We start from the raw sequence: 23,665 nt of genomic DNA, 5'->3' as shown, positions 1-23,665 counted from the left end.
TTTACTACTCTTGACAGTTTAAAACTTTCTGAGATGTAGCCATTATTTACTATTTTACACCTAGGGTTACAATACATAACTCTGACCCATTGTATAAGAGATTCTCCAAAATTGAAATATTTCAGGAATTTATATATAAATTCCAGTCATACTTTATCAAAAGCCTTTTTAAAGTCAGCTATGAATACCAGGCCTGGTTTCCCCGATTTTTCATAGTGTTCTATTATTTCCAGTACTTGTCTTATATTATCTCCAATGTATCGTCCATGTAAAAAAAACTGTCTGATTAGAATGAATAATATAAGACAATTTCATTCTATGTACTTTGCTATAATGTTTGCATCACAACACTGAAGTGTAAGGTGCCTTCAATTTTTTACATGGACTGGATCTTTATATTTACCACTTTGGTCCTGTTTCAGTAATAATGAAATCAGGAGCTTCTTGTTGAATATCTGATAATCTACCATTTTATAAGAGTGGTTAAAACATAAAAATAATGGTCCTCTGAATACATCAAAAAAGGTTTGATAGCCCACAACTGGTATGCCATCCAGCCCTGGAGTTTTCACAGCCTTTAAATGCATCAAGAAGTTCCTCCTCTGTAATTTGGCCTTCACATTAGTTTTTCTGTACAGCTGTTCATTTTACATTATTAATAGAAAAACAATCCTTGTAAATAACTTTGGTTAGTGGAGATGGAGGAGACTAACAAATACATATGCTTAAAGTACTTTGCTTCCTCTTTCAAAATATTGTTTGGTGAATCATGGGTGACCCCGTCATTTGTAACAAGTTTCAGTAAATTATTTTGGTAGCATTTTTATATTGAAGACTGAAAAGAATTTGGTGTATTTTTCCCCATATCCCATCCCGTTTGCTTATTTTTTATAATATATTACGCTTGATCTTTCTTGAATAAGTTCTTCCATTTCTCTTGTTTTTCCTCTAACATATTATGTGCCTCTACGGAACTGTTTTTATTGATATCTAACTGTTCTGTTAGTCTCTCTATATCCTTTAATATGGATTCTTTGACTTAAATTGCTTTTGTTTTAAAGATGAATATTGAATTGCATGGCCTCTAAAGACACATTTAAAAAAGTGTCCCATACAGTAAGGGGATCTGCTGTATCAATGTTATGTAGGATAAAGTCAGTTATACATTCTTCTGTCCTGGTGAAAAACAAGTTGTCATCCTAACATTTTTGATAAAATGTCCAATATCCTCGCCCACGTGGAAATTCTGTAAGAGTAATGTATAGGCCAATTATTTGATGGTAAGCTGTCATTGTGAATAAGAATTTGTTCTTAACTGACTTGCCTAGTTAAATAAAGGTTCTTCACAGATCTTCATTGTAAAGGGTTTAAACACCGTTTCCCATGCTAGTTCAATGAACCATAAACAATTAATGAATATGCACCTGTGGAACGGTCGTTAAGACACAAACAGCTTACAGACGGTAGGCAATTAAGGTCACAGTTTTGAAAACTTAGTAAACTAAAGAGGCCTTTCTACTCACTCTGAAAAACACCAAAAGAAAGATGCCCTGATCATCTGCATGAACGTGCCTTAGGCATGCTGCAAGAAGACATGAGGTCTGCAGATGTGACCAGGGCAATAAATTGCAATGTCCGTACTGTGAGACGCCTAAGACAGCGCTACAGGGAGACAGGACGGACAGCTGATCATCCTCTCAGTGGCAGACTACGTGTCACAACACCTGCACAGGATCGGTACATCCAAACATCACACCGGCGGGACAGGTACAGGATGGCAACAACAACTGCCCGAGTTACACAAGGAACGCACAATCCCTCCATCAGTGCTCAGACTGTCTGCAATAAGCTGAGAGAGGCTAGATTGAAGGCTTGCAGGCCTGTTGTAAGGCAAGTCCTCACCAGACATCACCGGCAACAACGTCGCCTAAGGGCACAAACCCACCATTGCTGGACCAGACAGGACTGGCAAAAAGTGCTCTTCACTGACGAGTCGCAGTTTTGTCTCATCAGGGGTGATGGTCGGATTCGCATTTATCGTCGAAGGAATGAGCATTACACCCAGGCCTGTACTCTGGAGCGGGATTGATTTGGAGGTGGAGGGTCCGTCAGGATCTGGGGCGGTGTGTCACAGCATCATCGGACTGAATTTGTTGTCCTTGCAGGCAATCTCAACACTGTGCGTTACAGGGGAGACATCCTCCTCCCTCATGCAGGCTCATCCTGACATGACCTTCCAGCATGACAATGCCACCAGCCATACTGCTCGTTCTGTGCGTGATTTCCTGTAAGACAGGAATGTCAGTGTCCTGCCATGGCCAGCGAAGAGCCCGGATCTGAATCCCATTGAGCACGTCTGGGACCTGTTGGATCAGAGGGTGAGGGCTAGGGCCATTCCCCCCAGAAATGTCTGGGAACTTGCAGGTGCCTTGGTGGAAGAGCGGGGTAACATCTCACAGCAAGAACGGGCAAATCTGGTGCAGTCCATGAGGAGGAGATGCACAGCAGTACTTAATGCAGCTGGTTGCCACACCAGATACTGACTGTTACTTTTGATTTTGACCCCCCCTTTGTTCAGGGACACATTATTCAATTTCTGTTAGTCACATGTCTGTGGAACTTGTTCAGTTTATGTCTCAGTTGTTGAATCTTATGTTCATACAAATATTTACACGTTAAGTTTGCTGAAAATAAACACAGTTGACAGTGGGAGGACGTTTCTTTTTTTGCTGAGTATCTCTCACTAGGTCAGGATATTTAAGCCTCCGTATATCCACTAGTTCCATTATATCCATGCTTTTCTTAAGTGCATAAGGGTGAGAGTTTGTAGTGTGATTTCCTTTTACGATCCATTGGGGTATTTAAAACCGTACTATAATCTCCCAGCATAATAATAGAGTCTTGTATTGCTTGTACATTAGGCTTTATAAATGATTATATATATTTTTAAAGAAGCGTGGATCATCATTATTTGGACAATATAGATTGAGCCAAATGTGTTTATGGATCAATAACATATTTAAAATAATCCCATCTACGTTGTGGATCTGTTTGGACAAATTGTACATTCGGACCAAATTATTGTTAATTAATACCATCCCCCCTTTTGAGTTTCTTTGCTCATGGGACGAGTATATCCCTCCCAGGCCTTTCTCCACACAACTTCATCTAAAATTGTTGAATGAGTTTCCTGTAAACAATAGATAGATATTAAATTCTTTCTCTTTTAGCCAGGTAAATACTGATCGTCTTTTCTTATCTGCTAAGCCATTACAATTATAACTGGCTATACTTTTTTCACCATTTACCATAATGAGATATAAGTTTCAATTCTATTTATCATAATATATGTTTATAAACGTACCATTAATAAGTACCCTGGAAGTTTACATACACTTAGGTTGGAGTCATTAAAATTCGTTTTTCAACCACTCCACAAATTTCTTGTTAACAAACTATTGTTTTGGCAAGTCGGTTAAGACATCTACTTTGTGCATGACAAGTACTTTTTCCAACAATTGTTTACAGACAGATTATTTCACTTATAATTCACTGTATCACAATTCCAGTGGGTCAGAAGTATATATACACTAAGTTGACTGTGCCTTTAACCAGCTTGGAAAATTCCAGAAAATGATGGCATGACTTTAGAAGCTTCTGATAGGCTAATTGACATCATATGAGTCAATTGAAGGTGTACCTGTGGATGTATTTCAAGGCCTACCTTCAAACTCAGTGCCTCTTTCCTTGACATTATGGGAAAATCAAAATTAATAAATAAGCCCAAAAAATTGATCTGTCTCCTAGAGATGAACGTACTTTGGTGCGAAAAATGCAAATCAATCCCAGAACAACATCAAAGGACCTTGTGAAGATGCTGGAGGAAACAGGTACACAAGTATCTATATCCACAGTAAAACGAGTCCCATATCGACATAACCTGATAGGCCGCTCAGCAAGGAAGAAGCCACTGCTCCAAAACCGCCATAAAAAAGACAGACTACGGTATGCAACTGCACATGGTGTCAAAGATGATACTTTTTGAAGAAATTTCCTCTGGTCTGATGAAACAAAAATAGAACTGTTTGGCCATAATGACCATCGTTAGGTTTGGAGGAAAAGGGGAATGCTTGCAAGCTGAAGAACATCATCCCAACCGTGAAGCACGGGGGTGGCAGCATCATGTTGTGGGGGTGCTTAGCTGCAGGAGGGACTGGTGCACTTCACAAAATACATGGCATCATGAGGGAGGAAAATTATGTGGATATATTGAAGCAACACCTCAAGACATCAGTCAGGAAGTTAAAGCTTGGTCGCAAATGGATAATGACCCCAAGCATACTTCCAAAGTTGTGGAAAAATGGCTTAAGGACAACAAAGTCAAGGTACAGGAGTGGCCATCACAAAGCCCTGACCTCAATTTGTGGGCAGAACAGAAAAAGCATGTGTGAGCAAGGAGGCTTACAAAGCTGACTCAGTTACACCAGCTCTGTCAGGGGGAATGGGCCAAAATTCACCAAACTTATTGTGGAAAGCTTGTGGAAGGCTACCTGAAACGTTTGACCCAAGTTAAACAATTTAAAGGCAATACTACCAAATACTAATTGAGTGTATGTAAACTTCTGACCCACTGGGAATGTGATGAAAGAAATAAAAGCTGAAATAAACTATTCTCTCTACTATTATTCTGACTTTCACATTCTTAAAATAAAGTGGTGATCCTAACTGACCTAAAACAGGGAATTGTTCCTAGGATTAAATGTCAAGAATTGTGAAAAACTGAGTATCAATGTATTTGGCTAAGGTGTATGTAAACTTCCGACTTTAACTGTAGCTATACTATGGTATTGGCACTGCTATTGAGTAAACCTCCAATTGTTCTCCACTATTCCACCCGCTAAAACCTCCCAAGTTGGATAGTCGTCCCAGTGACTGGGATACCACCCAGGTCCCCCTGTATTGTAGGGCCATTGAGAGATTGGGACCCATCCTTTTAAAAGAGCACACCGTGCTGTTAAGGGAATAGTACACAGCGTTGTATGAGATCTTCAGTTTCTTGGCAATTTCTCGCATGGAATAGTCTTCATTTCTCAAAACAAGAATAGGCTGACGTGGTCTTTGTTTCTGGCCATTTTGTGCCTGTAATCGAACCCACAAATGCTGATGCTCCAGATACTCAACTAGTCTAAAGGCCAGTTTTATTGCTTCTTTTATCAGAACAACAGTTCTCAGCTACGCTAACATAATTGCAAAATGGTTTTCTAATGATCAATTAGCCTTTTAAAATGATAAACTTGGATTAACTAACACAACGTGCCATTGGAACACAGGAGTAATGGTTGCTGATAATTGGCCTCTGTATGCCTATGTAGATATTCATTTATTTATTTTTTATCTGCCGTTTCCAGCTACAATAGTCATTTACAACATTAACAATGTCTACAATGTATTTCTGATCAATTTGATGTTATTTGAATGGACACATTTTTTTGCTTTTCTTAAAAAAAAAGAGGACATTTCTAAGTGACCCCAAACTTTTTTTAAAAATCTAGCATATCTTAATTTATTTCCACAATTAACAAATAATATGCATAATAATGTTGGCAGTTCACACAAAGGATTGTTACCTATAACCAGGATTGGCATTACAAAAATTACATTTTTGGCAAGCAATTATTATTTATTATTGTGATTCATCCTGTCATCCTATCAAATAACTTGTTGCTCTTTTTTGTTAGATTGGGTCGTTTTCAAAGGACAGTACCTTACCTAACCTAAATCAAATTCCAGTCAGTTTTACTAAAACAGGATCAGTCTAAACAATTGTTCTAGACTGATTTAGACTGAAACACAAAAATATATGAATGTATAACGGAGGTGGTGGTTTTACTGTGCGCAGTGTTGCATTACTAAGTATTTCTTCTAATCAAGTGTCTGGAGAATGTATTTACTCCTCAGTACCTGCAACAGACTCTGTTGATCGTCCCTTCAGGAAATGAAATAGAATTCCAATCACAAATTGAGAAAATGCCCATAACGTCAGCTGAAGAATTTAATTCAAATTCACAACTTAAAATGGACTGGAGTGTATCCCGATCCTACTATCGAACGTTAGGTCCAAAACCGCAAACTAGCTCCTGAAATGGCTCAGAGGTAGATCCCTCATATGAGAACATCCTGGGTTGAATGCTGTCCTTTTTCTTTTTAATTATTTCGGAGTCCCGAACTTCTTTCATATTTCATTGATTCTTTTAGACAGGACAGATGGATGTGAGATCAGGGGATACACATTGGAGAAGGAGACACAGAGAGGAAGGGCACAGACTTTGCTGAGCCGAGGCTCAAAACTCCCTTCGCCAATGGGTATGCTAGGTCCAGACCCCAGCACGAGTGTCGCCTGTGCCGCAGTGAGGACCGTTGTCAAGCAGTCTAGTTTCAACGTCTGACTGTCCTCAACCTGGTCTACAGTACGTTTGGCTAACGGGCTAAAAGCTAATGGTCTAGTTCGGATACGAGCCAGAGTGTGCAGGCTTTGGTTCCACTCCAGCACCAACAAACCTATTTCAGCAAATTAACTAAGCGTTCAATTTAAAGCTGGGATGGAATAAAGATGTACACACTCCAGGACAGGAGTTGTGCTATAGTTGGTGAGAGAGTAGTGACTGTATGCTATCTGCCAAAGCACTATTTAATTGTGGCTGACTGTATGAAAGACAATCAAAGTTGAAGACAAAAAAGACACCTTTGTAGCTTGTGTCACTTATTTTACTTCCAACCCATGAATTCAGCCCAGTTTGCCATGGTGCCATGGAGCAACACAAAGTGTTTGAGTGGCCAATTCGGGTGATAATTGGTGATGGCTTAGATTAAAACAGCCCTTGTTAGCAGGCAAATGAGAGAAGGCTGTTATTTTAAAATCAGGCATGTCCAGACATGCCATCCATTTCACAGTGTCTAAGTATGAATGAAGTGGCATTCTTAAAATAAGCTCTGAGATTTTGCTTAGGAGTATCAAAATATATTTTATCGACAATGCAAACAATTTCACATACCACAGACCATCAACATCTAAAACACTAACACAAAACACTGAGAAGAAAAAGAGAACGTGATAAGCTGAAGCTCTAGAGTCTAGTTACCTTCTGCTCATATCATCTGGTATCAGATCAGCTCTCCCTGCCCCAAAGTTTTCCATCATCCATTATGCAGTACTCAACAAAACTGACCCTAGACCAGCTATAGCGAGCAAAAGGTATCCAGAACAAGAGAGGGATGAGGAAGAAAATAAGTGAAGAAGAAAAAAAAGCAGGTACAGAAGCAACAGATAGTCTATCAGCAGCTATGCAGCGGTGGCGGTAGACATACGAAAGCAGAGCCGAAAGAAAGAGAAAAAATAAGTCAGAGAAAATAAAATTGATATGGCGAAACCAGTGTTAGTTAATATGCAGCACACAGAGACGCTGAGCGGCGACCATTCAGTAAAAACGAAGATGAGAAGGGTACTAAACAAGTAAGAGAAAGACAAGTAAATGCAAAGAGAGGAGGAGGTAGGGGGTTTACCTGGGTACTGAGCAGCTCCTGTGTCAGGGGAAGGGATGGAGAAAAAGAGAGAAGCATTTGTATTAGCGATTAGCTCCATTCACCACAGATTAACAGCTTTGAAAAGTCACTAGCATAGCATGAAGCTAACCTTTTGCTGCACCTGCTTTCTCATCTGCTTATCTGTGTACGCGACTAATACACTTATATTTGATTTGATTTTAAGAAGGCAGGGAAATAGGATTTCTAGTGTACTCAATTTCCTCTCAGGGAAAAGAGTGAATGGTTTCCTAGATTCAATAGCACACCGGGCATTTTCAATTCAGTCAAGTCACCAGCAAAGGATTTGACTGTTCAGTTATATGTTATATTCAATACCAACATAGCCAGTGACATAATCACAGCATAATAAACATATTGAACATCTCAGAATTGGTCTAAATAGCAAGCACAAGCTTATTGGTGGTTCAATTCAGTTTTTATATGACAGCAAAAGCAAATGACACCATTTCAAAGATCTTAGGTCCCAGATTGTCTATCTGCGGTTTCTGCCATCGCTATCCCCCTGAAAATGACTATCTTCACCCATAATGAACCCATAATGCAATTCACCTGGCACCAGTTAAATCCTTAAAAACCACTCTACGCCAACCGAGTGTCAGGATTCTGCTCTGAGGCTAGTTCTGATTAGACAACCCATATTCCTTCAACATTTGCCAAATTTCCATCACGGTGACATACTAATGCAATTCTCCAAGAGACAGGTGGGAGTTTGTCGATTCGTCCTAGCACCCGAGAAATCAGTTGAAAATGTTAGTGTGGAGACTGAAAATAAAATATATCCTATTTGGTTTTCTTTTGTATCCTGAGAGACATTTTAACTCTTATTTCTGGTGCCAATGCATCTAATGGATGTCTGACATGGCTTAAAATGAGTCATCGGATGACATCGTCTCAAGCAGTTTCTTTGACAAAAATGGCCCATTTGACAAACATTTCCTAAAAATCAAACAACATAAGTGGTACACAGTTAGAAAAAGGGGTTCCAAAAGGGTTATTCGTCTGTACCATAGGATAACCCTTTTTGGTTTCCATGTAGAACCCACTGTGGAAAGGGTTCTACATGGAACCCAAAAGAGTTCTACCTGAACTACCAAAAAGGGTTCTTCAAAGGGTTCTCCTATGGGGACAGCCGAATAACCCTTTTAGGCTCTAGATAGCAAGTTTTTTCTAAGAGTGTAGCGTAGTACTCAGCAAAAGTAGCCTGATTATACACATAGAAATGAAGAGTGTTGAGAACATCAGCAGGTTGACTATACCAAAGCCCTCCAGGCCTCCAAGAGCACAGTAATCGATTCATCAACATTGATACATAGACATGATTCACTCATAAATGTTTCTTACTCACTTTGTTGTTAGTAGCAGTGGTGTAAAGTACTTAAGCAAAAATACTTTAAAGTTCTACTTAAGTCGTTTTTTGGGGTATCTGTACTTTACTATTTATAATTGACAACTTTTACTTCACTACCTTCCTAAAGAAAATAATGTACTTTTTACATCATACATTTTCTCTGACACCCAAAAGTACTCTTTACATTTTGAATGGTTAGCAGGACAGGAAAATGGTCACATTCACGCACTTATCAAGAGAACTTTGCTGGTCAATCCTATTGCCTCTGATCTGGCTGACTCATAGCACACATGCTTTGTTTGTTAATTAGGAATTTTAAATGATTCATACTTTTACTTTTGATACTTATATTTTAAAATCAAATACTTTTAGACTTTTACTCAAGCAGAATTTCACTGGGTGACTTTCAACTTTTACTTAATTAAGTCATTTTCTATTAAGGTATCTTTACTTAAGTATGACGATTGGGTACTTTTTCCACCACTGGTTAGTAAGCTAAAAGCCATCAATGCACACACACACACACACACACACACACACACACACACACACACACACACACACACACACACACACACACACACACACACACACACACACACACACACACACACACACACACACACACACACACACGCACACGCACCCCCGCGTCTCTCCTGATTAAAGATTCCAGTCATGGGCCAGGCCACGGCCACTAAGTGGTTCAGAGAGCCAAGGGGGACCTGGGCCACCCTGGTGACAGGTCAGGGGGAAGGGGCTCGCCATGTTAAGTAAATGCCAGACCGGTCAGAATAACTCTGCATGGCCATTTCAACCCCACCGGTCCTGAGGGGCTTGCCTGGCTAACCCACGTAATGGCCAACCCCACTTCCCCTCTTGCACGGCATGGCCGTGTCACCGGTATGCAACCATCCAACCTCAGAGGTGAGGTTAAATGCTATACCAGAGAGATGCATTAAACATGAGTCATTTCAAATGAAAGGTAGCTGCTCTCTCCTCTAGAAATGATAGGAACATTAACCAGGGGTCAGCCAGCCTGGGCTGCATTAATGAAGGACTGATGCCTCTCTTTAGATTCACCTCTACAGCCCGCAAGAACAATTCACTTCACAAAATGGCTACGAAAACCAGCTCAAAGACAGGCTGGCCTTCTCTCTCACACATGCATCCCCATGCACATCCCCATGCAAGACACATACAAAAACACACATTTCTGTGAGTGAGAGACCTGCAAAAAAAACATTGCTACCATGTTGTTGTGTTGCTACCATGCTGTGTTGTCATGTTTTGCTGTTATGTTGTTGTCTTAGGTCTCTCTTTATGTACTGTTGTCTCTCTCGTTGTGATGTGTGTTTTGTCCTATATTTATATTGTATAAATTTTTTTCATCCCTGGCCCCCAGCTCCGCAGGAGGCCTTTTGCCTTTTGGTAGGCCGTCATTGTAAATAAGAATTGGTTCTTAACTGACATGCCTAGTTAAATAAAGGTTAAATAAAAAAACACACAAAAAAAAACTATATTGCAGTAGCACAAATGACAACTTTCATATTCAAAGCCTCAATATAAAATACAGACCTTATTGCATGTGGAATATGGAGACCTAGGTTAATAATCTATACATAGCAATCTGCTACGGTCAGCAACATCCTATCAAGTCAAGGAGCTTCTGACAGCATTAACCCTCTGCTGAACTCTCTACATTAACATTATTTCTTACAACCCTTTCCTCCACTGATCTAAGGCCTTATCAGAGGAACCATACCACCACACTCCATACCTCTAACCTTGTCAACCTTTCATGTAGTAGTCCCAAAAGTGCCAGCAATAAATCAAGTGCACATAACATATTTGAAAGAAAACAATAGCCAAACTATTTTCACCCAGGTCTGAATGGCACAGATAAGATATTTTGTTAAGGGAAAGGTGGATGTGGCTGGGTCCTCCTCCACCCATTTCAAAAAGTGCAGTATAACTGCATTATGCCGTGATTAAATCGGAAATATGCAGCTAGAGGGCCATGAAATTGGACATGATGAGTGTGCCACATTAAACAGTAATTATCAATACCACTCTCCCATTGTCTCCCTTACAAGCCGCCGCAGTGAATCAAAGCCTGAATGAAAATGGATTTGAACTTATTCCAGACAACAATGTGACAATGTGTTTTGTTTTCAAAGCCCCAGTGACCCAATTGTGACTACATTACCATGAGAGCCTTCCTCTTGCGATTGAGACCATACTGTATTGTGTGTGTGACACTGTGATTGTGTGTATGTGAGTGACACAGACTGCAAGAAAGAGATCTACATGTCTGAATCATCACTTACTCACACACACACCGGGGGGGTGGGAGGGATGAGACGACAGCTGCCGTTGAACTGTGACACAGTGGAGCTCTATGAAATCTATGAACCAGACATTTTTTTTTCTTTCTTTCTCTCTCCCTTCCCCTACACTGGAAGGCTTGGCTCGCTCATCCACGCTCGGAGCTTGAGTCAGTAAGGAGAGGGACGGCGCTGTCTGCGGCACCACGATTAGACGCTCACGCTGTCACATCCATAAGCTGCTGTTGATGGGAAAATTCCCCCACCGTGTCCCAGTGTGACCTGGGAGGCAAAGGCGACGTCAGCACCACAATCATGTGTAGCGTCAACAAATGGGAAAAATATAAAACCTTGAACTAATGTAGGTTTCTTAGTGTTTCAGGAGGGCGAAAAAAGTAAACGCACTGCAGAGCAGACACAGAGTAGGAGTTATCGATTTGTATATATTTTGTGTGAGTTTTCGAAGGCACAGATAAGGTCTGTTGTTACTTGGCATTGTGATGCACTGTGCTGATCGTGTGTGACGTCTCTTTATTTATCAAAGGTTAATATGCACTGAAATACCATAAGTGGCAGAGAGTCATGTAAAACCACGACCGTCGTCATACTTCTAACCGTAAACACAAAGTCCCTCACTCATCTCTGAGTGTACCTCCCTCCACTAAGCCAACTCATTCTGCACTATCTAGGATAAAATAGGCCACGTAGAGGTTATACATAGCATACGTACTGGCTACATAAGTAATGTAAGGACAATAAACACTATGTTAACTTTTTTATTTGCATGTGAATTTATGTAACCATTGCTGTGTAAGAGTCACTAAGAGATAAGAGAACACTTTACATTACAATACATTATTCCAGGGCACAGGTGGTTATATTGGGTCAACTACTCACTACTGAGGCAAAAATGTTCTCCATGTAGACAAAAACACGTGCGCAAAAGTGGTAGATGCTACTGTACATATCTGCAAAGTAACTCATCTGTTTTGAGGTTATATAATTATTCCTTTAGTAGTTGCTGTGTTATATTTAAGCAAAAAGGCACGAGGGGGTGTGTGTGGTATATGGCCAATATACACAGGTAAGGGCTGTTCTTACGCAAGACACAAAGCGGAGTGCCTGGATACAGCCATTAGCTGTGGTATGTTGGCCTTCTACCACAAACTCCTGAGGTGCCTCATACCTGTTGTATAAGGTCTGATATACCACAACATTCAGCCAATCAGCATTCTTAGCTCAAATCACCCAGTTTATAAAAGGCCATTGCCCATGTTAAGTGTGACCTATGGCCCTAATACTATCACTTGTGTAGTACCTACAGCCCTACACCAAAATCAGGGCACAATAACATCTCAACTCGTATTTTATTGTAGCACTGACAGTCAGTGTCCCCATCCGAGCCTCCCTCCAACATGTGTTGTACTGTGATTTGGCCAGAAACTTTATCTTATCACTGGTCACAGATGTTCTGTTTTGGGGCACGCTGGGCTATTCCACGCAGGGCTCTGTATTGCTATTACCATGTTTTACTGTAGGAGTGTTGAGCTCAACGAGACAATTCTATTTACACTGCCCTGCTTGGCCTAAAAAATGATATTACGTTTTACGTTACATTTTCTTTTTATTAACTTACCTCTGGTATTGTGCCTGGCGGACCATGCACAAGCTCCACCAGTCTGGACCTTCACTTCCTGATCACAGGCCACACCAAGTTTTCCCCCGACTGGTGCTTTGGCCTCATCAAGCAGCGCTTCAGAAAGACCAGAATGAACACTTTGTCTGAGATCGCTGGTGTTGTCAAGAACAGCACTGTGACAGGGGTCAACATCCCACAGCTGGTTGGACTGGAGGATGGTACGGTGCTGGTGAAAAGCTATGGCTGGCAACAACACCTGACTCCGTTCTTCAGGCTGCTGCCACAGTTCAAGCAGTACCAGCACTTCAGGTGACTATAATTTTTATTGCATTGTATGAGGTTATTCTTTTTATCTAAACTTGGGAGGTGAATTGATGTTGTGCAATGTTGTAATGTCTTATTTCTTGTTGTTATTTCCTGTTTTACAGCGTCGATGCTCTGGAAACTGATGGTGTTGTCGCCAAGGAGTGTTCGGACTCAGTCGGAACCAGGTTTCAGCTGCTGCGCAACCCTGACATCCTTCCTCCCATATATGGTCTGCCTGTACAAGCACCACCTGGACTGGACACAGCTAGACAAACTTGTGTTTTTGACAAGATCAGGGAGTTTTGCGACAGAGGCTATGGACATCACATGCCCTGCACCAAAGTCAAGGGCAGGACAGAAACAGGCTCTCCGAATATAGATTCCCTTGTTCATGCGTAGTTCAGATGGACCAGACATCAGCCCCATCTGCAGTGCCTCTATTCAAATGATTCTCTCCTAACACACACACCATACGTTGCTGCTACATTTTTTTTTTTTAAGTATCCTGATGCTGAGCCACTTTACCCCTGATTGTATAACTCATCTATTACTGATATTGCTATTGATATTGTTCTTGTACATACTGTATATTATTTTATTTATTTTGACACTATCTATTTCTGATACGGTTACTATGCAAGTAACCATTTGGCTGTACCGATTAAACCTTCTATAGAGACCCATCCACTTGGCAATAATATGTGGCTGGGTGTTATAGCATTTATTTCACATCAATTTAGACAAGTGTGTCTGTGTAAGCGTCATCTAATATTTATAAAATATGTTTATCTGGACACTTTCTATTTACCAGGAATTTTTCCTTATTGTAGGCTACTTTTATTCTTAATCTTTACTACACTACTCAATGTTAAGCACATGACCTCACATGTGAATCCTTAAAGAGATGTGTGGGGCTGGCTTAAGAGGGTGTGAACAATGCTGAATGGGTGTAGACAAAAGAGCTCTCCAGTAGGTCCCAAATATTTAAAGGCAATTTTCTCGAAAGTGAGTTTACAAGTTTATCAACTTTCAAAGCAGAATTACTTTCCCATTGTTCCTCAAATACAGTGTATGATATACCATCCTGTAGTCTCTAGTTTTATCCAATTTAAAAAACACAATTTCAAATTTTGCTACATAAGACCGATTTGAGCCTGTCGGTCACAAATGAATCAGCTTGGTCCTGTCCACATATCTGATATTTTTTAGAGATGGGTTATAAAGGTTTTGTATAATTTCAGCCAGTAGTTTTGAAAGTGGCACTCACGAGCCAAAACAGGTACCCGAAAATTGTGTACAACGTCATCCATTTCTTATGTTACGGCCTGCAAACCCCCTCCACCCCAATTCCTATATGTTATGCTACGAATTCCAATTCGTACAATATCTACAATTCGTACAATAAGTGCTTAAGATCCCGTTCAATCTCTAACAGAATACAAAAACATATCCCTTTCTAGCCAGCTATTACCATTACAAGGAAAGGCAAAAAGATTGATGCTTTAATCCACCCGGATCAGAGTACACAAAAGAGAGCGTTGCCAGCAGTCAGCTATTAGCCACATATTCACTCCTAAGCCCCGTGTTCAAACCTGGAGGCTGCCCTGACACTGCCCGACAGAAATTACAACAACCACAACCCCATTCCTCTTCAAAGGCACTCTCATCCCAGGCAACAGATAGCAGTAAACAACTCTTCACATACACTAGGCTACATGTTTAGATGGTCACTATTTTTGGTCATGGAGGTTCACTCCAACTGTACTGGTCATTGTCAGCACATCGATTATATGACCACTGACCAGGGTAATATACTGTATGTGTATTATAGTGGGGGCAATAGCAAATACAGTATTTGTCATTGAACCTCCAGGTCATTCACCAACAGGTCCCCATCAAAAGACCAAGAACGTCAGCATTAGTGAGCATCTGTTTTCTGCACCTCATCTGGTTGTCTAACAGGGGTCAGTGTCTGTGCAATGGAGCTGTGAGAATGGACCATTGTCATGCTGGTGATAAGCCTTGTGACACACACAACCCATCAATGGGGCCCCTAGATCTCTGCTGTCTGTCCGGCGGTCACTATCTAACAGGGGAGCAGGGGGCCTTGTATAATATATGACAACATGCTACAGTGACCATGAGTGCATGTTGGTGTCAGTGGTGGGATACTCAATTTGTTATACGTTTGTTGTGTCAAGCGTAGCTTGGACCCCAGGGGTCCATTATTTCTGCACAGCTGGGGCCCTTGGACTAATACTCTCATTTAGGAGGTTTCTGCTGATCATTATACATTAGGGTGCCATTATAGCATCCACTCCAGCATCACTGATTTTCCCCCAACAAATACGTGACTTCAGGGACTGCTCTGCATCAGCCTCCCTCGTTCCCTCTAGTATGCTTCTCTCTCTCCCTCAACACACTCTCTATCCATCTCTCTCTCTCCCTTACTTTATTTCCGTCCAGCCCTTTCTCTGTCTGTACCGCCCTCTCTTTCTCATATTTTTTCATTGTGTCCAGAGCAGCGTATAATTGAATCTGCAGAGAATGCATGAGCAGGAACAAGTGATGCAGTCAGCTAGAAAGTGTGCATTCCTGTACAGTAGGATAAACAGTCAAATAATGAAAGAGGAGGGGGAGAATGATTTTGCACTGTATCTGACAAGGCAAAAGAGAAACACAGCTGACGCTTTTCCCACTGCACTCTGACAAAGACAGGGTACCCTCATTTTCCAATGCACCGATTGTTGTTTTCCCCCCTAAGGCTCCCATTCTGCCTACATTGAGTTGTGGTACAAAAATAATATCATTGAATGTCTGGTGTCAAGCCCATGTTGATAGCCCTATCATGTATTTACCAATTCCCTTTTTAATTGCGTTTATATGTTGATGGAAGAAAAGCTTGCTTCACAGGCGAACTCGGGGATCCTCGCTTGATTGATCTGTAAACAATCGTGCCTTTAATTTTACAGACTTTAGTTGAATTGACAGATAAAACCTGCTTATTAGCAGGGAGCAGCAAGGGGGGGGCAGACAGAAGACTGCATCTATTGCACCAAAATAACCACCTCTGGTTGCCTCTAACGCTTACATAATTACAACAATTCATGACACTGCTGAATTCATGAATGCATAAGCCAGAGTAAACAAAAAAAAGGCACTCATATTCAAGGAATAAAAAAGGAAAGAAAAAAATTTAAAACAGAGGGAATATCTTACTCCATTGAGCTGACATTGGCAAAGAGTAGCCATAAATACTTCATAAACACCAATTACCCCCAGAAACGGAAAAGGGAAAGAGCAGCCGTTTCAACCAATTACAGAACTCCTTGTTCAAAGGGTGGGGGGAGAAGATACTTCCTTTTTAGGCCACTCTCTAAAGAAGGAGCTGTGATGTCACAGGCCCAATAACGTCCCTTCCACCTTCATGTCAGGGATGAAAGCCCCAACGTCCTTTGAGTAAACCCCAGAAGACTTGCATCAGTAACGTGTCTATCCTTGAAGACGTCTGAGGGGACTACACAAATTCCTCCCGCAGGCTTTGAGTCTCTCTCACCCTCTCTCTGTCTCACTCGCTCTTTTCCATCTCAAAAGTCCTTCCTTGCCAGTTGGATAACAGAAAGAGAATAAGGAGGCACAGGGTCGCTGCAGTTCACGTCGTCGTCGGGCTGAAAATGGGGCAGCTGCTGTTGGAGTCATCATTCATCACACACCCTGGCTGTCTTCATCTCCCCCCTCTGCGTGGCACACAGGCTGTCTTCATATCCCCCCTCATCGCGGCACACAGGCTGTCTTCATATCCCCCCTCATCGCGGCACACAGGCTGTCTTCATCTCCCCCCTCTGCGCGGCACACAGGCTGTCTTCATCTCCCCCCTCTGCGTGGCACACAGGCTGTCTTCATCTCCCCCCTCTGCGTGGCACACAGGCTGTCTTCATATCCCCCCTCATCGCGGCACACAGGCTGTCTTCATCTCCCCCCTCTGCGTGGCACACAGGCTGTCTTCATATCCCCCCTCATCGCGGCACACAGGCTGTCTTCATATCCCCCCTCTGCGCGGCACACAGGCTGTCTTCATCTCCCCCCTCTGCGCGGCACACAGGCTGTCTTCATCTCCCCCCTCTGCGTGGCACACAGGCTGTCTTCATCTCCCCCCTCTGCGCGGCACACAGGCTGTCTTCATCTCCCCCCTCTGCGCGGCACACAGGCTGTCTTCATCTCCCCCCTCTGCGCGGCACACAGGCTGTCTTCATCTTCCCCCTCTGCGCGGCACACAGGCTGTCTTCATCTCCCCCCTCTGCGTGGCACACAGGCTGTCTTCATCTCCCCCCTCATCGCGGCACACAGGCTGTCTTCATCTCCCCCCTCATCGCGGCACACAGGCTGTCTTCATCTCCCCCCTCTGCGCGGCACACAGGCTGTCTTCATCTCCCCCCTCATCGCGGCTCACAGGCTGTCTTCATCTCCCCCCTCATCGCGGCACACAGGCTGTCTTCATCTCCCCCCTCATCGCGGCACACAGGCTGTCTTCATCTCCCCCCTCTGCGCGGCACACAGGCTGTCTTCATCTCCCCCCTCTGCGTGGCACACAGGCTGTCTTCATCTCCCCCCTCTGCGTGGCACACAGGCTGTCTTCATCTCCCCCCTCATCGCGGCACACAGGCTGTCTTCATCTCCCCCCTCTGCGTGGCACACAGGCTGTCTTCATCTCCCCCCTCTGCGTGGCACACAGGCTGTCTTCATCTCCCCCCTCATCGCGGCACACAGGGCTAAACACATTTACTTCAGAGGATTGGCTGCACTTGGAGGTGGCAGTAATTCTCCCAACAACAACAACCGTCCCAAGTTCTGCAGAAGCAATCCTCAAACGCTTCCCTTTCAACTGCTGCAAACTCTCAGGGCAAAAACTTATACTGTAGTAGTTTGGGGTTGTGGCAGCCACAGAACTAGAATTGTATAAATTATATGACTATAACGGCAGCTACTGTACTGTCATGTCACAGACTTTGAGAGGAACGGAGAGTGGAGCAAACAAATGAATGGTCAGCTGTTATTCTAAGCGCCCCTCCATTTAAATTAAGCTACTGACATTCAGCTACAAAGTGGCGATTACGGGGAAAAGGTTACCCGGCCTATTGCAGATATTGCAGTACCGACGCCATTAAATATAAATTCTAAATCTCTTCACCCAATGAGCAGTGAATCAGTGGTACTGTGCAGATATAGCCTAGCCTAACAGCCTATTAGAAGTGTGGGACAATAAAAGAAGTGGAACATTGCACACTATCGGACTCTCAGAAGCTCTTGGAATTTTGCAGAGGTGTGAACAAACAACCCTTAGCAATTCGTGCCACACTACGATGAAGCGAGTGCATGTGTGTATGTGCGTGTCTGTGCCATTACTGGCACAACGGCTGATTTTCTGCAGACTGCTAGGCCGGCATAAGTCCTTACCCACTTGCCATTACGGAGTGCAGATTCTTTCTGGAAAACCAAAACAAGCCCCAGGACACTCTGCCCCGAAATTAAACTCTTAGGGTGCACTCATTCTCAAACGGGCATGGGGAAGCAGAAGGTCATGACAATTGTTGACGGGCAACTGGGAGAGGATGCAGAAGAGGCAACAAGCGCAATTCTCTAGACCCCAAAAATTGCTCTTGAGACAGAAGTGGCTCCTTGACGATGGGTCACAGCTGTGTCTCCTTAATTATTCATCCTCAGTGTTGAGAGTTTGTTGCCCAGAAACCCCAGTTACACCTTCCTAGAGCAAGTAAAAATAGCAGTATCTTTTGAACCACTGAGTTTGATGTATAATGTAACTAGGTGAGAAAACGGTAGTCAGAGAGCGTTTGAAGGAAGTACAGTCCCTAGGAAATGACCAGGCTGAATATGACCAATGGCATCGCTACAAATGACTTGGTCACGCATTACTACTGCAACACTGAGTCCACAAAACTTGCTGAACCAACAAAATAAGGTTGGCATTAAAGCTTGAGGAGAACAACTCAAGCATCATGGCCAACGTAATAATTATATTTTCAAGTGTTATATGATGTACTGTTTTATCTTTTGTTTTATGTGTAACATAAGAGACTTAACCTGTCTAGGATCAGCGTGGCGCTAGCGGCACACCCCCCCCCCCCCCCCACTGAAAAACCAGTGCCGCGAAATTCAAAAAATTTTTTTTTTTTAAATATTTAACTTTCACACATTAAAGTCCAATACAGCTAATGAAAGACACAGATCTTGTGAATCCAGTCAACATTTCCGATTTTTAAAATGTTTTACAGGGAAGACACAATATGTAAAGATGTACATCTATTACCTAAAAACACATTAGCATAATCCACCATCTTTTATTTGTCCACCAACACCAGTAGCCATCACCAATTCGGCTAAACTAAGATATTTATAGCCCCTAACCAACAAAAAAACTCATTAGATGACAGTCTGATAACATATTTATGGTATGGGATAGGTTTTGTTAGAAAAAAGTGCATATTTCAGGTAGATGGCATAGTTTACAATTGCACCCACCATCACAAATGGACTAGAATAATTACAATGAGCAACGTGTTTACCTAACTACTAATCATCAAACATTTCGTAAAAATACACAGCATACACGAATCGAAAGACACAGATCCTGTGAATACAGACAATATTTCAGATTTTCTAAGTGTCTTACAGCGAAAACACAATAAATCGTTATATTAGCTTAGCACATAGCAATTAGCAGCCCAGCATTGATTCTAGCCAAAGTGAGCGATAAAAGTCAACATCGCCAAAAGATATTAATTTTTTCACTAACCTTCTCAGAATTCTTCCGATGACACTCCTGTAACATCACATTACAACATGCATATACAGTTTGATCGAAAATGTTTATATTTAGCCACCAAAATCATGGTTAGACAATGTGAAATGTAGACAAGCTGGTAAAGAAAAAGTCCTTGCGCCACTTAGACAGTGATCTACTCTTATACATAAATACTCATAAACGTGACTAAAAAATATAGGGTGGACAGGGATTGATAGACAATTTAATTCTTAATACAATTGCGTTATTACATTTTTTAATTTATCCTTACTTTTCAATACAGTTTGCGCCAAGCGAAGCTACGTCAAAAAACATGGCGTCCTAAGCCACTAAAATGTTTCGACAGAAACACGATTTATCATAATAAAAATGTCCTACCTTGAGCTGTTCTTCCATCAGTATCTTGGGCAAAGGATCCTTTCTTGGGAGAAATCGTCTTTTGGTGGAAAGCTGTCCTCTTGCCATGTGGAAATGTCAACTGCGTTCGGGATGAACTGAAAAGCGTGCCCAACTTTTCACATCGTTGCAAAAATAAATGTCCCAAAATCGCACTAAACGGATATAAATTGCTATAAAACGCTTTAAATTAACTACCTTATGATGTTTTTAACTCCTATAACGAGTGAAAAGATGACCGGAGAAATATAACAGGCTAAACTAACGCTTGGAACAGGTGCGCGCCGGTGTCCTCTAGGCTCATGACGCAGCTCCCAAAGAATGACTAGCTTCAGGGTTTTTTCATTTGTAGGGCCTGTGAACGCGCAATCGACCCCGTTGGAATCGTCATCACGTAAAGGCATCCAGGGGAAGACGTAAGAAGTGTCCGTATAGTCATAGCAACGACAGTGCCCTTATAACTGACTTCAGAAGAGTGGCCAACATTTCTCAAATCTGACTCCATGTCAGGGAAATTGCTGTAGAATGGGCTCTGTTCCACTTAGAGACAAAATTTCAACTCCTATAGAAACTATAGACTGTTTTCTATCCAATAATAATAATAATATGCATATTGTACGATCAAGGATTTTGTGGGAAGCCGTTTAAAAAATTAGCCAAATTAGCATAAATAGTCTAAACAGCGCCCCCATCCCCAACAGGTTAATGTGTTTGGACCCCAGGAAGAGTAGCTGCTGCCTTGGCAGTGGAGCTGCCAAACGTAGGCTAGTGCAAATAAGAGAAGATGTATTCACAACGACGGCTCTGGAAGACGATGCAGAACCCTAGATGCCAAGCTACAGAATGTTGTGAGGATGCATCCCGTTTCTTGGCCAAATGTGGTTCTTGTTCACCAACACAATGTCACAGACCGTCGCTACTCTACATCGGCCATAAGACAAGACTAACTTTCCCAGCTGCCACCAATCAAGGCTGTCCACCCAGACACCACTGTACACCTGCCATTATGGCATATGTAATGGCGTAATTCTGGCGTAATTCAATTTACCACTCAATTCCATTTTCAGCTGCTGTCAGACTTCCGCCAGCAGAAGGCACTGACTTTAAAAATCGTAATGGCTGGTGGGAGCCGCGAGGTAGGGAGGGGCGGGAGACGCGAGGTAGGGAGGGGCGAGAGACGCGAGGTAGGGAGGGGCGAGAGACGCGAGGTAGGGAGGGGCGAGAGCCGCGAGGTAGGGAGGGGCGAGAGCCGCGAGGTAGGGAGGGGCGAGAGCCGCGAGGTAGGGAGGGGCGAGAGCCGCGAGTTAGGGAGGGGCGGGAGCCGCGAGGTAGGGAGGGATGGGAGCCGCGAGGTAGGGAGGGGTGGGAGCCGCGAGGTAGGGAGGGGTGGGAGCCGCGAGGTAGGGAGGGGTGGGAGCCGCGAGGTAGGGAGGGGGGGGAGCCGCGAGGTAGGGAGGGGTGGGAGCCGCGAGGTAGGGAGGGGTGGGAGCCGCGAGGTAGGGAGGGGTGGGAGCCGCGAGGTAGGGAGGGGTGAGAGCCGCGAGGTAGGGAGGGGTGAGAGCCGCGAGGTAGGGAGGGGTGAGAGCCGCGAGTTAGGGAGGGGTGGGAGCCGCGAGGTAGGGAGGGGTGGGAGCCGCGAGGTAGGGAGGGGTGAGAGCCGCGAGGTAGGGAGGGGTGAGAGCCGCGAGGTAGGGAGGGGTGAGAGCCGCGAGGTAGGGAGGGGTGAGAGCCGCGAGGTAGGGAGGGGTGAGAGCCGCGAGGTAGGGAGGGGCGGGAGCCGCGAGGTAGGGAGGGGCGGGAGCCGCGAGGTAGGGAGGGGCGGGAGCCGCGAGGTAGGGAGGGGCGGGAGACGCGAGGCAGGGAGGGGCGGGAGACGCGAGGCAGGGAGGGGCGGGAGCTGCGAGGTAGGGAGGGGTGGAAGATGTGAGGTAGGGAGGGGTGGGAGACGCGAGGTAGGGAGGGGTGGAAGATGTGAGGTAGGGAGGTCTGGGAGTAAATAAAGGCACAAGGGAAAATAAAGACCAAAAATGGAAGAAAAAAAAGACATGCATCCGATATGGAATTAAACGGTTTAAGGTGCTTCCTTGCATTGGGTAGAAAAGCAAATGCTCAATAACAGGTTATAAACTACTTTTAAATCAAGTCATTTGCTAATCCACACTGATCCAGTGTGACTAGGACAGGCTTAACAGTGGAAATCAGTGCTCACACAAGGCAATTAATGACTTTGATTACTATCGGACTCGTGGCACTAGAGCCTTTGGTCATTGACAGCAAATGGATTCCCAAATAAATGAATCTTTCATTGTGATTCACCACAAAGATGCAGTAGAGAGTCCTTCACATAACGGGTCATTGTTCACTGTGAATGGGTTAAGAAATCATTCCACAAACCAATATTGTCAACATCACACACACACACGTATTGCCTTTCGAGTATTCCCCTTATCACTTAGTTGGCCATATCAAACCCCATTCTGCTATTGAGACAGCCTATGGCCCCGGTCTCCAGTTCACAAATACCTCTGAGGGGTTTATTTTTATGTTTCTTTCTGAGTACTTCCATTTTCTGACCCTCTGATGACACCTGTGTTTCCCCAATTCGGAAGACAGCCTCCCTGGTAGTATCATCCATCAGGCTTGACACAATTTACAGAAAAGCACTGCAAAAACGTCTTCCTCCAATTTGGGTGCCATTAGAATGTTTTTCTGTGAAGCTCAATCAGACACCTGTCACAAACACCTGCGTCCTACTCTCCCGAGTGTGTAAAAAGGAACAGAGGTTTATAATCGGGCGCTCAATTTCTAATCTTTACCCACTATTTTTATCCGTTCACTTCCTTCCCTCCACTTCTTATGAATTAGACATGATGCACACACGAGGACACACACACATAAACATGGATACACGCACAACCCTCTTCCGCCCTCACACACACACACACACAGCAATCCCTTTCCACGGATATCGCAGGTATCAATCAGCCATGGTTTGAGGCTAGAGAAAGAGAGGCATCCCAGGAAAAATATGTGGCGCATGGAGCACAGGGGAGTAGAAGCCTTCCATTTCAAACACATGACAAGTCTGTAAGGGCTGGTAGCATGCTGGATGCAAAAAAAAGCCTTATTTGGTTTCAATATGAATGACCTACAGTGCATTTTAGTGATGCACCGATATGACATTTTTGGCCGATACCAATATCCGATATTTTCCTTGCAAAAAAACA

At 43.3% G+C, this 23,665-nt stretch overlaps 1 protein-coding gene across 5 annotated transcripts in view; it reads right to left on the bottom strand.

Annotated features, from left to right (window-relative positions):
- The window catches only part of LOC129868440 (cell adhesion molecule 1-like), a 542,438-nt gene that overhangs the window by 164,920 nt on the left and 353,853 nt on the right, over positions 1-23,665 (bottom strand). For all 5 annotated transcript variants that reach the window (XM_055942416.1, XM_055942417.1, XM_055942418.1 and 2 more), the window contains exon 2: positions 7,561-7,578. In XM_055942416.1, the coding sequence (XP_055798391.1) occupies positions 7,561-7,578 (18 nt within the window). The remainder of the gene's footprint in view (positions 1-7,560; positions 7,579-23,665) is intronic.

The sequence above is a fragment of the Salvelinus fontinalis genome, chromosome 13, assembly GCF_029448725.1.
Source record: "Salvelinus fontinalis isolate EN_2023a chromosome 13, ASM2944872v1, whole genome shotgun sequence".
NCBI classification, from domain to species: Eukaryota; Metazoa; Chordata; class Actinopteri; order Salmoniformes; family Salmonidae; genus Salvelinus; species Salvelinus fontinalis.
This window is presented reverse-complemented; position numbering and strand designations above follow the sequence as displayed.